Source organism: Erinaceus europaeus, chromosome 11 (assembly GCF_950295315.1).
Source record: "Erinaceus europaeus chromosome 11, mEriEur2.1, whole genome shotgun sequence".
Classification (NCBI taxonomy): domain Eukaryota; kingdom Metazoa; phylum Chordata; class Mammalia; order Eulipotyphla; family Erinaceidae; genus Erinaceus; species Erinaceus europaeus.
This window is the reverse complement of record NC_080172.1, coordinates 19,721,707-19,736,476: the sequence shown is the minus strand read 5'-3', so window position 1 is coordinate 19,736,476 and position 14,770 is coordinate 19,721,707. Positions and strand designations below refer to the sequence as shown.

General features: G+C 39.1%; 1 protein-coding gene and 1 long non-coding RNA gene across 2 annotated transcripts in view; both read left to right on the top strand.

The window, feature by feature from the left end:
• Positions 1-14,770, top strand: part of LOC132541311 (uncharacterized) — a 205,681-nt gene that overhangs the window by 60,704 nt on the left and 130,207 nt on the right. The window lies entirely within an intron of this gene.
• Positions 1-14,770, top strand: part of SKIC3 (SKI3 subunit of superkiller complex) — a 104,670-nt gene that overhangs the window by 28,367 nt on the left and 61,533 nt on the right. Inside the window, exons 10-12 of the mRNA XM_060201183.1 lie at positions 3,586-3,726; positions 5,308-5,409; positions 7,530-7,669. Of these exons, the coding sequence (XP_060057166.1) occupies positions 3,586-3,726; positions 5,308-5,409; positions 7,530-7,669 (383 nt within the window). The remainder of the gene's footprint in view (positions 1-3,585; positions 3,727-5,307; positions 5,410-7,529; positions 7,670-14,770) is intronic.

The following is a 14,770-nucleotide window of genomic DNA, read 5'->3' as shown; positions in this document are numbered from 1 at the left end:
AGAAAGACAGAGAGAGAAAGATCAGAGCACTGCTGCTCAGCTCTGACCTATAGTGGTGCTGGCGATTGAATTTGGGACCTCAGAGCCAAGGGCATGAAAGTTTTTTGCATAACCATTAATGCATTAATTCATTTGTGGTAGACTTTAGAAAAGAGGGGCCAGTGGTGGTGCAGCTGGTTAAGCACACACACTAGTAAACATCTCCACATTAAGTTGCAGTTAATACCTACCAACAGATTAAGCTTTTTGGAACATCAGTTTACGATTGTATTTTTAAGGTTCATTATTCTATTTTATGATGTCTCCTGTATACAAGATACTATGCTATTCCCTACTCTTCCAGGAGTTACTATTTTGCCTCTGAGGTAGCAATGCCAGGGCATATATTATATTCTAGACTAGCAGAATCTGTGTCATCTGAGAAATGCAGCCTTTCAAGGACTAGCATCATACCTAATGAATTTAAAACTTTGAGAATGGGGTTCAGTATTCTGTGTTTTAATGAATTCTCCAGATGATTCTGATGTCTAGTTTAGAAAATACCCTTGGATAGAAAGGTATAATAAACCCACTGATTTGCTTGAGAGATTATAGATTATGTAGAACTCGGCATTCTTTCCTTGGCATTCATAAATATGAAAGCAGTAGTGACAATATATGGACAGAAAGATTAGTGGCAGGCTTGCATTTTAATTAATTAATTTGCTTGTTTTGATTGCCACCAGGGTTATCATTGGTGTTTGATGGTGGTGCTATAAATCCACTGCTCTTCGTGGCCATTTTTTTCCTTTTTCCCCCTTCTTTCTATTATACTTGACAGGACAGAGAAAATTGTGAGGGGAGGGTATATAGAAAGGGAGAAAGACACCTACGGACTTACCTCAGTGAGGTAGTGTATTAAAATAATTGTTGGGAGTTAGGCAGTAGCGCAGTGGATTAAGCGCAAGGACCAGCCTAAGGATCTCGGTTCGAGCCCCCAGCTCCCCACCTGCAGGGGAGTCACTTCACAAGTTGTGAAGCTGGTCTGCAGGTGTCTATCTTTCTCTCCCCCTCTGTCTTCCCCTCCTCTCTCCATTTCTCTCTGTCCTATCTAACAACGATAACACCAATAACAACAATAATTATAATAATAAAACAAGGGCAACAAAAGGGAATAAATAAATATAAAAAAATTGCAGATATTTGTACCAGGTTTTTTCAGGGCGTCTATAAATTCCAAGCCTAGTCTCCCTCCATCGTCTGGTGTTTGTGTGGCCCTGAGAGCTTTAAGCCTTTTACTACCTCAGCCTGTCTCCTAGCCCTCGAATTCCTGACTGTGAATCATTAGCCAACCTTTCTTTGTGTACGCTTTTACTGTAGAAAAAGAAACTGCTGCGATTTTTGGGACCCAGAAATTGTAGCGTGAGATAATTCTGGGCCAGCACCAATAAACTGCTTTCCTGCATCCCAGGTGTCCTGGCTTTTGTTCAGATTCCCCATTTACATCATCACTTGTGAAGCACCCACCTGCAGGTGGGGAGGGAGCCTGGGCTCAAACTCAGGTCCTTGGGCGTGGTAATATGTGTGCTTAACTGGATACACCTTTGTCCAGTCCCCACAGGCTCTTTTTTTTTTTCCCCATTGGTTCACTAATCAAAGTACTATTTGAATTAATTCTCCTGTTTCACCAAGCAGTATTGAAGTTTTAATTCTTTAACCATTATGACTTTAAAAAAATTTTTGGTACTAATTTGGGTATCTAAATCAGTATATACCATAAAATACTACTTATAGATTATTAATTGGTATATTTATTGTCTTGACATTTTGAAATAATAAGCTCCATGATGAGAAGACTTTACCTGTGGCATCTTTGACTGAAACAGTGACTCTACCTGTGGTTTGGGAATATATATTATATAGATGTTAAAGCATCAAGCTTCATCCTCTGATTTTTTTATGGTCTCCATATTTATTGCTTCGAGTTGTAGTTTCTTTTATTACCTTTTCAGACTTTTCCTGTTGATTAAAATTTTTATGGAAGTGGTAATGCTTTACAAAATTTCTTCTTAAAACTGAAATATCATATTCTCCAGACTTTTCCACAGGGTTGGACCAATTTGCATTCCCACAACAGCGTAAAAAGATTCTTTTACCCTCACAGCCACTTCAACATGTGTCCTTCCTGTACTTTCTAACGTGTGATACCCCCACAGGAGTGAAGTGGTATCTCATCGTCGCCTTTATTTTCATTTCTCTGATAATCAGTAACTCAGCATTTTTCATATGTCTGCTGGCCATTTGGCTCTCTTCTTTATTGAAGTTCCTGTCCATATCCTCTCCCCAGTTTTGGATGTGGGGGGGTCATTATTTATTTATTTATTTATTTATTTATTTATTTGTTGTGAGTTTGGTGAGCTCATTATAGATTTTGGTTATTAGCCTTTTGTTTAATATATGGATTGAGAAGATCTCTCATTCCATAAAGAGTCTCTGTTTGGGTGGTGGCTCCTTTACCATACAGAAACTTTTCAGTCTGATGTAGTCCCAATGGTTTGTTTATTTATTCCCCTCCCCCTTGCGATTTGACTTGAGTTATCAAAGATGTCTTTAAAAGATTGAAAAGAGTTCTGCTAGTATTTCCCTCTAAATATTTTATGCTTTCTCAACTAACATCCAAATCCTTGGTCCAGTGTATGTGGTGAAACTTAGTGGTCTAGTTTCATTCTTCTGCATGTTTCAACCATTTTTCCCCAACACAACTTTGAAGAGACTCTCCTTTCTCCATTTAATAGTTAGGGGCCCCTAGTAAAAAATTAGATGCCAGTAGACTATCATTTGACCCGATGGTATTGGAAGTGTCTGCTGGATCTGTCATCTTGTCTATCGTATCTCTAGGAGTGAATGTTTACCAAGGAGAGAGTTTGGCAAACAAACTAAATATTGGGAGGAATTCCTTAAATTTAGCACCCCAGATCATTACTATGACATATGTCTTACCTAGTGACAAGTAGCAGTTGGCTTTTTGTTTGAAACCTTTGAGTGTGATGCCAACTAGTTTATCTATACTGCTGTCATAAAGTGGTTTTTATTTCTAATATTTCGGAAAATGAACATTGTTCTCTTTAAGAGATGTTGATATTTTCTCCATTTGTTAGTCTAGTCAAAGTCTGAATTTACGGAATCAGGATGTGGTAGATGATTGTAAGACAGCTTTTGAGATTTAAGTATATAAACTTGGCAGGCAAGAATTCTACCACTGAACCACCAATGCAAGTATATAAACTTGGGTACTGGGGGCCAGGCAGTGGCACACCTGCTTAAGTGCACACATTACAGTGTGCAAGGGCCTGGGTTCAAGCCCCTGGTCCCCACCTGCAGGGGGAAAGCTTCACAAGTGGTGAAGTAGAGCTGCAGGTGTCTCTCTGTCTTTCTCCATCTCTACCTCCTCCTCCTTGCTTAATTTCTCTCTGTTTCTATCCAATAAAAAAAAAAAAGAAAAGAAGAGAAAATATATATAAGAAAATATATATAAGAAAATAAACTTGAGTACTGGGAAGTTGGGTATATGTACGTTAACATTTTTTTTTTTCCTTTTAATTCTAGGCACTGTTACTGATGAGGGGCATCAGTACTGTTGCAGATTAGTGGAAATGGATTCAAAGAGTGGTCCAGGCCTCATTGGTTTAGGCATTAAAGCATTGCAAGAGAAAAAATATGAAGATGGTGTCAAGAACTTAGTGGAAGGTAAATATGCAGCTCATGTAAGATGAAATTTTGGTCCATACCTCCAGCAAGGTAGAAATAGTAGGGGGAGATGACCAGAGGGCTCTGAACCCCAATTCCATCAAGACACAGAAAGAGAAGAGGCAAAACAGGAAGAACATTAGGAAGTAGCACTATGTGGAAATGTAACTTAAAAAGGAAGAGAGGCAGGGCCATAGAAAAAATGGGCAAATATGTATGTATCTATAGGTAGATATAGAAATAATGGTCAACCCATATCTGTGACCTTGGGAGAACCACTGTAGTTTCAGATGGAGGGAATGAGGGTACAGAACTCGGGTGATGGGAAAGGTGTGGAGTTGTACCCCTGTTAGCTCATAATTTTGTAAATCAATATTAAACTACTAATACATTTTAAAAAATTAAATCACAGGAAAAAAAAAGATGAGATATAGTTGTTAGTTACTTTTGTCTTTGGGTCTTTCTTTTAAATACTATTTGACATAGAACTAAAAATGTACTTACATACTCTGGAACATCCTAAAGTTTGAATTTTAGCTTTTCTACTCTTTAATTAAATTAACTTTGGGAGGGTGAATGAAACTTTATTTCTCAGTCTTTGTGAAATAGTGGTAGTGACAGCCTTATTATCCTCAGGAAATGTTAGCTTAGCTTTGTCAGGTCTGATGATCGTGGGTGAATTGATATCTGAGAGACAATAAGCCTAGTAGTATGAGAAGCAGTTTAGATGAAGAAACGAACCTGAGCTGAGAAGAAAGCTGGTATTCAGGGAACTGATGGAAGTTGAGCAAGATTTGAGAATAAAGTGTGGGAACAGGAGGGGGCAAGAAGTATGACTAGAGAGGGGCCTAGAAAACCTTGTTAAGGCTTTCCTTCAGAGAGCAGGGAAGTAATGGAAGGTATGAAGTTGTCTTGATTATATTTGTATTTTTAGAAATAGTCTCGGGGGTCAGGCAGTAGCACAGCGGGTTAAGTGCATGTGGCGCAAAGTGCAAGGACCGGTTTGAGCCCCCGGCTCCCCACCTGCAGGGGAGTCGCTTCATAGGTGGTGAAGCAGGTCTGCAGGTGTCTGTCTTTCTTTTCCCCTCTCTGTCTTCCCCTCCTCTCTCCATTTTTCTCTGTCCTATCCAACAATGAACAACATCAACAACAACAATAATGACCACGACTAGGCTACAACAGCAAGGGCAACAAAAGGGGGAAAAATGGCCTCTAGGATCAGTGGATTCATGGTGCAGGCACCGAGCCCCAGCAATAACCCTGGAGGCAAAAAAAAAAAAAAAAGAGAGAGAAATAGTCTCACTCTGCTAACAGGCTGGATTGGGATGTGTGGCATGTGCTTCTGGTGATCTTGGATAATGATGATGGACTATTTAAACTTTTTAAAGATGTTAAAACCTATACTGCAGTGGTGGTGGTAGAGAGATGAATTGGGTGTGGAGTCATTGTGACGCTGATTGATTATAAGTGATAAGGAATAACGGAGAGGCCTGAATTGGGGAGTATGTTGTGATACCATTAATCTCAATAGTCAATAGAAACCTTCGATTTTTTTTTTTTTAATTCCTTTTATCTCCTAAGGGTTAAAGGAAAGTCCTAGCTGCATACCTGGATGGTATCATCTAGCAGAAGCCCAAGTCAAAATGCACAGACCTAGAGAAGCTGTTCTTTCATGCAATCAAGGTATTTTTAATATCTTTAAGCTGGCAAGATAGCTCACCTGCGTGGGTGCCTACTTTGCCGTATGTGACCCAGATTCAAGCACCTGATGCACCATGTTGGAGCAGTATGGATGCTTCAGTGCTGGGGTGTCTTGTTGTTAAAATTTCGGAAGGCTCTGGCCGGCCTGGCTTGCTTCACGGCGGGTAACAGAGACGCGGAGACAACGGCTGGGCAGGGAAGCTGTATTTCTTTATTCAGGAACAACGATTCATAAACTAAACCAATCACCAAACAGAACTCTGCTGTCTCATTGCGGCGGCACATGCACTCTCTTACTCTCGAACTCAGGAACTCTCCAACTCTCTGAACTCTCGAACTCAGGAACTCAGGAACCCTCTGACTCAGGAACTCAGGAACTCTGTCACTCTCAAACTCAGGAACCCTCTCCAACTCTGGAACTCTGGAACTCTCATACTGGGGAACCCTCTGAAACTCTGACACACTAGAACTCTCTCTTAAACCCACGCCTCCATCGGGAGACCAGAACTTGGACGCGACCTCAGATCAGACGTGGCGACCCGCTGAATTTAAGCATATTAGTCAGCGGAGGAAAAGGAACTAACTAACCAGAATTCCCTCAGTAACGGCGATTGAACAGGGAAGAGCCCAGCGCCGAAATCGCTGCCCCGCGGTGGGGCGCGGGAAATGTGGCGTATGGAAGACCCACTCCCCGGCGCCGCTCGTGGGGGGCCCAAGTCCTTCTGATCGAGGCCCAGCCCGTGGACGGTGTGAGGCCGGTAGCGGCCCCCGGCGCGCCGGGCCCGGGTCTTCCCGGAGTCGGGTTGCTTGGGAATGCAGCCCAAAGCGGGTGGTAAACTCCATCTAAGACTAAATACCGGCACGAGACTGATAGTCAACAAGTACCGTAAGGGAAAGTTGAAAAGAACTTTAAGAGAGAGTTCCAGAGTGCCAGAGTTTCAGAGGGTTCCCGAGTACGAGAGTTCCTGAGTTCGAGAGTTTCAGGGTTACAGAGTAAGAGAGAGTTCTAGTGTGTCAGAGTTTCAGAGGGTTCCCCAGTATGAGAGTTCCAGAGTTCCAGAGTTGGAGAGGGTTCCTGAGTTCGAGAGTGACAGAGTTCCTGAGTTCCTGAGTCAGAGGGTTCCTGAGTTCCTGAGTTCGAGAGTTCCAGAGTTGGAGAGTTCCTGAGTTCGAGAGTAAGAGAGTGCATGTGCCGCCCCAATGAGACAGCAGAGTTCTGTTTGGTGATTGGTTTAGTTTGTGAATCGTTGTTCCTGAATAAAGAAATACAGCTTCCCTGCCCAGCCGTTGTCTCCGCGTCTCTGTTATCCACCGTGAAGCAAGCCAGGCCGGCCAGAGCCTTCCGAAATTTTAACAACCGTGTCTCTCCCTCACAACCTCTCTTTTCTTTCTGTCTGAAAAAATGGTGATGGTGAAGTCTTGGTGATGACCAAGAGAAAAAAGCTGATAAATATAAGCTGACAGCTAGTTTAAATCTCATCGAGAGGGTATGCTTTCTATATGCGTGCCCACTACTGTACTGTTTTTAAACTATTTGTCAAAGGCTACAGAACTTCAAGTTCTAACATAGTGAAGACTTATGTTTAGGTGTTCTTTCTTTGTAATAAGCATGCAGCCAGGACCATGACAGGTTCTTGACCCCTCTGGCAAATGTTAAGGGGAACCTTAGGACTCTTGAAACCTATTTGAATGTGATCAGCTGTGTGGGTAAGAAAGAAAGAAAGAAAGAAAGTGATCTACAGTTCTTGATCCAGTTGATGTCTTAGTGTTGGCAGCTAAGTCTACCCTAGTCCATTCCAAGTCAGCTTTTCCCTTCTAACGCCCTTAATTTGCTGTGTTTATTGCGCATGCTATCGCTAAGGGCTAACCTTGGTAATATAGCAGATATAAACAACCACTGTTGTATTTCAGGATGTTCATTTTCTTTTAATATTATGGGAATAGTTATTTTAAATCTAGATTTTTTAAGTTTAGATATTTTCATAAAGAGTTAAGAGAATAATGTATAATACCCTCGTAGTATATTTTTACTATATTTGCATTTGACTAGAAAGCAAAAAATGATATGGTTACCTTCATTCAGATATTCTTAATTTTGTCAGCTTTAAAGAAAATAGATAATCTTGGTGTATCTGGTGGCAATCTTCATCAGAAGAATCTTTGTCTTCATTTGAAAGCAGAGGCATTGCTAAAGCTCTCAGATTATGAATCTTCAGAGGAAGCAATCCGTACTCTTGATCAGGTAGTTTTATCAAATTTCTCATATCAGCTTAATTGTTGCCAGTTGAACAGGCATAAACCACTCACTTTACCACTAATATTTACTTGCACAAATTAGTACTTGAGATATAAATTCACCATATCTAATTTTGTATATCACTTACAGAATTGTCAACTCCTAGAGTTGTTTGCTTCTTGGTTAAGTACTTAATAGTGCTCTCATATGATTCATTTCTTTTTCTAATTTTTTTTGCTCTTACTCTCTTTTTCTCTTTTTGCCCTCTTCAGATATGACTTACTGATTATTATTAATTTGGGACACTTAAGTTTTTTCTCCAGAAGATATTTTATAAGTCATTTATAGGAATTACTAAGGACACTGGTAGTTTCGGGGTATATACTATTTTTTTTTTATTAAATAAAATGTTCAAAAGTATTAATATGTAAATAGAGATCAATGTCTTAATTTTTTGGTTTCAAGTAATTTGAAATTCTCTAGTAAAAAATGATATTTTGTTTGTTATTTTCATATTTCATAGTTGTGCTGGGAATGGAACCCAAGGCCAGTATTCTATTGTTCTGCCACCTCCTCAATTATAACATTGTGTTGTAAAACCTTCTGATCAGAATAGGGCTTTTTTGTTGTTGTTGTTGTTGTCTCAGCTTTAAATTATATAGCTCAGTATATTGCAGAGTTTTGAAATTTTATGAAAAGTTGTTTTGTATATATCTCGGGTTTGTGCTTTATAACATTAAAAAGTTAGAAGGTTGCCAGCATCCTTCAAGAACGTTTCTAAAAAGACTTTGTTTGTTTGTTTGCTTTTAAGAGAGAAAGAGTGCAGAACATTGTACAGGTATGGCATATAGTGGTTGTGGGGATTAAACTAGAAGCCTGTGAGGCCTCAGGCAGGAAAGTCTGTTCATTAATGTTGAGGTATTTCTCCAGCCCAAATACTAGTATCTTATTTTCTTCTTGCCTTCTCACCACTAATGTATTGTATGTGAATGCTTTTTAGAGTTGTTGCTGTTCATATATATATTTGTTGGAAAAGTCCTGACATGCTTTTCATATATATATAACGCATACACCATATATACTACATTTATTTTATATGTGTACTACATATTATATATATATATATGACAAAGGAGAAAGAACTATTCCAGATCTGAGAAAGGAAATATACAAGATGCATGCCCAGAAATTTTATGACGATAGAAAACAAAGACACTAGCCTACTAAAATTGTGTCAGGACTTAACAAGCATGAACAAATTCTCATTGTCTAAAGTGAGGATGGTTTGAGTACCAGTAACTGCAGTGGATGGAACGTCAAATACATTCAAATCCATGTGTACACAATAAAGGAAAAAACAGCCAGTGAGACATTAGTAATAAATAAGTTGTGGGAAGACACTCTGTTCTGAAGTATCCACTTAGAAAGAACCAAAGTATTTACCCTTATCTTTCCTTGTGAAACTGTTATTTAGAATAGGCAATTGATAATGAGGGAGGAGAGCTTGTTTTTGTTGATATATTACAATTAGATAGAAATTTATGATTCTAAGTATGAATTCTGAAATTAGAAAAAGTTGCTACTTTTCACCCATGATGGCTTAGTAGATCTGTGCCTTGAGGAAGAGCAATGGCTGCTACTACCACGAAATAAAAGAGAACTAGACATAACCCAGTGCAAATACTCATGAGATATTACCAAAACTTCAAACTTGAATTAGATCAAGTTTTTAGACCTAACTACTACTTTATAGAAAACACAAGGGACAAGGTAACACTATGAAAACACGTGTAACAAAACCCAGTGGAAAACTTAACAAATGGCCCCTGTTTTTCAACAATTAAATTGTAAGGGGAGAGGACGGGGAGAAGATAGGACTTTGGGGACCCAGTGTGCAATGGTGAAGAGGGACATGAGTTAATGGTGGGAGTGGTGCGTAGATAACTATCACAGGAACATAAGAAATTGTACCCACGTGTCAACCACTGTCTTTTAAATCATTATTTCTACTAGTAAACTACTTGAAAAAAAAAAAAAGAGATGGAAAATTCGAATTTCTAGGTTAGAGCAGGCATAAGCACCTGGGGAGTAGCTCACCTGGTAGAACAAGGATTTGCATGCCTGGAGCTAACTGGTTGGATTCCCACCACCACATGTGCTAAAAATGTGCTCTGGCTTTGCTCTTTCTTTCCTAGGTAACACTCTTTTCCTCATAAGATAAATTTATAATTATTATAGTTATTATTTATTGGATAGTGACAGAGAAATCAAGAGGGAATGGAGAGCTAGGGAGAGAGAGAGACACCTGTAGCACTGTTTCTTCCCCTTGCAGGTGGGGACTGGTGGCTTGAACTTGGGAACTTGTACATTGTAATATGATGTTCACTCAACTGGGTGTGCCACTGCCTGGCCCACAATAAACCTTAAAAATTTCTTAAAAATATATGAGAGACTTAGGAGACTCATCAGCCACTTAAAACATATGTGCTTTATTTGGGTTTTGAGTAAAACAAATTCACAATTGATCAGACAACAGAAAAAGGCCTGGTTAATTATTTGATAATATTAAGAATTAATTTTTTGTTTTTGTGGAGATTATGATAATTAAAAGTGAACTTAAATTTTAGATATAGATACTGAAGTAGCAGATGAAAAGTTACAACCAGAATAATATAAATATGAATGATATAATGGGTGGAGATATAAATGAAAAGGATTGACTTTACATTAATGGGTTTCTTTTTTTTTAGATTTGTACAGAGAATTTTTCATTAACACATCACTAGTTTAATAGTGGATAAAAGGGGAAAATGATACATAAAAGTGAAGGGAAGAAAAAAGAGATAGAAATAGCTAACTTTCAAAATAAAAAAAATTATCAGTTAATAGAGACATAAAATATTATAAGATGACAGGGGAGTAATTCCACCAAAGTTCTGTCCCCCTCCCCCCACCCCAATCACCATCATGGTTTTCGCAAAGTCTTTTTTTTTTTTTTTTTCTTTAGAAAGGATTAATTAACAAAACCATGGGGTAGGAGGGGTACAACTCCACACAATTCCCACCGCCCAATCTCCATATCCCACCCCCTCCCCCGATAGCTTTCCCATTCTCTATCCCTCTGGGAGCATGGACCCAGGGTCATTGAGGGTTGCAGAAGGTAGAAGGTCTGGCTTCTGTAATTGCTTCCTCGCTGAACATGGGCGTTGACTGGTCGGTCCATACTCCCAGTCTGCCTCTCTCTTTCCCTAGTAGGGTGGGTCTCTGGGGAAGCTGAGCTCCAGGACACATTGGTGGTGTCTTCAATCCAGGGAAGTCTGGCCGGCATCCTGATGACACCTGGAACCTGGTGACTGAAAAGAGAGTTAACATACAAAGCCAAACAAATTGTTGAGCAATCATGGACCCAAAGCTTGGAAAAGTGGAGAGGAAGTATTAGGGAGGTACTCACTGCAAACTCTAGTATACTTCTGCTTTCTTACTTTGGTGCCATACTCCAAACTCAGTCAATTTCTGCTTTGCGTTTCTACTTCTTTTTTTTTTCTTTTAACATGCATAACATTCCCCAGATTCCCATTTAGCAATACAACCCCCACTATTTCATTCATCATTTTTCATGGACCGGTATTTTCCCCACCCACCCACCCACCCCAGAGTCTTTTACTTTGGTGTAATACTCCAATTCCATTTCAGGTTCGACTTGTGTTTTCTTTTCTAATCATGTTTTTCAACTTCGGCCTGAGAGTGAGATCATCCCATATTCATCCTTCTGTTTCTGACTTATTTCACTCAACATGATTTTTTCAAGGTCCATCCAAGATCGGCTGAAAACGGTGAAGTCACCATTTTTTACAGCTGAGTAGTATTCCATTGTGTATATATACCACAACTTGCTCAGCCACTCATCTGTTGTTGGACACCTGGGTTGCTTCCAGGTTTTGGCTATTACAAATTGTGCTGCCAAGAACATATGTGTACACAGATCTTTTTGGATGGATGTGTTGGGTTCCTTAGGATATATCCCCAGGAGGGGAATTGCAGGGTCATAGGGTAGGTCCATTTCTAGCCTTCTGATAGTTCTCCAGACTGTTCTCCACAGAGGTTGGACCAATTGACATTCCCACCAGCAGTGCAGGAGGGTTCCTTTGACCCCACATCCTCTCCAGCATTTGCTGCTGTTACCTTTTCTGATGTGTGACATTCTCACAGGAGTGAAGTGATATCTCATTGTTGTCTTGATTTGCATTTCTCTGACAATCAGAGACTTGGAGCATTTTTTCATATGTTTCTCGGCCTTTTGGATCTCTTCTGTGGTGAATATTCTGTCCAAGTCCTCTCCCCATTTTTGGATGGGGTTATTTGTTGTCTTGTTGTTGAGTCTGGCATGCTCTTTATATATATTGGTTATTAAACTCTTATCTGATGTATGGCATGTAAAGATCTTCTCCCATTCTGTGAAGGGTCTCTTGGTTTGGGTAGTGGTTTCTTTTGCTGTGAAGAAGCTTTTTAATTTGATGTAGTCCCATAGATTTATACTTGCCTTAGTCTTCCTTGTAATTGGATTCGTTTCATTGAAAATGTCTTTAAAATTTATGCGGAAAAAAGTTCTGCCAATATTTTCCTCTAAGTATCTGATAGTTTGTGGTCTAACATCCAAGTCCTTGATCCACTTGGAATTTACTTTTGTATTTGGTGAAATACAGTGATTCAGCTTCATTCTTTTGCATGTTTCAACCCATTGTTTCCAACACCATTTGTTGAAGAGATTCTGCTTTCCCCATGTAATAGTCTGGGCCCCTTTGTCAAAGATTAGATGTCCATACGTGTGGGGCCTCATTTCTGGGCTCTCAATTCTATTCCACTGGTCAGTGTGTCTGTTCATGTTCCAGTACCAAGCAGTTTTGATGACAATGGCCCTATAATATAGTTTGAGATCTGGCAGTGTGATGCCTCCGGTTCTGTTCTTTTTTCTCAAGATTGTTTTGGCAATTCTAGGTCTTTTCTGGTTCCAGATAAACATTTGTAGCATTTGTTCTCTTCTCCTAAAAAATGTGCTTGGGATCTTGATGGGGATAGCATTAAATTTGTAGATGGCTCTGGGTAATATATTCATTTTGATGATGTTAATTCTTCCAACCCATGAGCATGGAATATCTTTCCACTTCTTTGTTTTTTTTTCAATTTCTTTGAGTAGTGACTCATAATTTTCAGTATACAAGTCTTTCACTTCTTTGGTTAGGTTTATTCCTAGATATTTTATTGTTTTTGTTAGAAAAAGGAACTGATTTCTGGATTTCAATTTCTTCTAACTTAGTGTTTGCATAGAGGAATGCCACTGACTTTTGAATGTTAGTTTTATAGCCTGACACATTACTGTATTGCCTGATGATTTCCAAAAGCTTCTTGCTAGATTCCTTAGGTTTTTCCATGTATACTATCATGTCATCTGCAAATAAGGAGAGTTTGACTTCTTCTCTTCCAATCTGTATTCCTTTAATTCCTTGCTCCTGCCTGATTGCTATGGCAAGAACTTCCAACACTATGTTGAATAGTAATGGTGATAGTGGGCAGCCCTGTCTAGTACCTGATCTGAGGGGAAATGCTTCCAGTTTTTCACCATTGAGTATGATGTTGGCTGTAGGTTTGCTATATATAGACTCCACTATCTTCAGGAATTTTCCATCTATTCCTATTTTTTGTAGTGTTTTGATCATAAAGGGATGTTGTATTTTGTCAAAGGCTTTCTCTGCATCTATTGATATGACCATGTGGTTTTTGGTCTTGCTTTTGTTGATGTGGTGGATCACATTGATTGATTTACGTATATTAAACCAACCTTGCATGCCTGGGATAAACCCCACTTGGTCACGATGAACAATCTTTTTGATATACTGCTGTATCCGGTTGGCTAGAATTTTGTTCAATATTTTCGCATCTATGTTCATCAGACATATTGGTCTGTAGTTTTCTTTTTTGGTTGTGTTCCTGTCTGCTTTTGGTATCAGGGTGATATTGGCTTCATAGAAGCTGGCAGGGAGTATTCCAGTGTCTTCAATCTTCTGGAAGACTTTTAAAAGTAGAGGTATTAGTTCTTCTTTGAAAGTTTTGTAGAATTCATTTGTAAAACCATCTGGTCCAGAACTTTTATTTTTGGGAAGATTTTTGATAACTGTTTCAATTTCATTAGCTGTGATGGGCCTGTTCATGTTATCCACTTCCTCTTTACTTAGTTTTGGAAGTTGGTAGGTATCTAGGAAATCATTCATTTCTTCCAGGTTCTCTAGCTTGGTGGCATATAGTTGTTCATAGAAGCCTCGCATGATATGTTGAATTTCTGCATTGTCTGTTGTGATATCTCCTCTTTCATTTCCTATCCGATTTATTTGGGTCTTCTCCCTTTTTTGTTTTGTGATTCTGGCTAAAGGTTTGTCGATTTTGTTTACTCTTTCGAAGAACCAACATTTACTTTCATTGATCTTTTGTATCGTTTTCCTATTCTCAATGTTATTTATTTCTGCCCTAACTTTAGTAATTTCTGTCCTTCTGGTTGCTTTAGGGTTCCTTTGTTGTTCTTCTTCTAGGTCTTTAAGATGTGCAATCAGGCTGTTTATTCGTGCCTTTTCTTGTTTCCTAATGTGTGCTTGTATAGCTATGAACTTTCCTCTTAGGACTGCTTTAGCTGTGTCCCAAATATTTTGATAGCTTGTGTCTTCATTTTCATTGAGCTCTCGAAACATTTTGATTTCTTCCTTGATTTCCTCTTTGACCCAGAAGTTGTTAAGAAGTGTACTGTTGAGCTTCCACATTTTGGCACTGTTACTAATCTTTTGTTGATTGTTAAGTGTTAGTTTAATTCCACTGTGGTCTGAGAAGATGCTTGGGATGATTTCAGTGCTCTTGAATAGGCTGATGCTGTCTTTGTGGCCTAACATATGGTCTATCCTTGAGAATGATCCATGTGGATTTGAATAAAATGTGTATTCCAGTTTCTTGGGATGAATGACTCTGAAAATGTCCAATAGTTCTAGTTTATCTATCTCTTCATTTAGCTCCCTTATGTCTTTACTGATTTTCTTCCTGGATGATCTGTCAAGTTGAGAGAGTGAG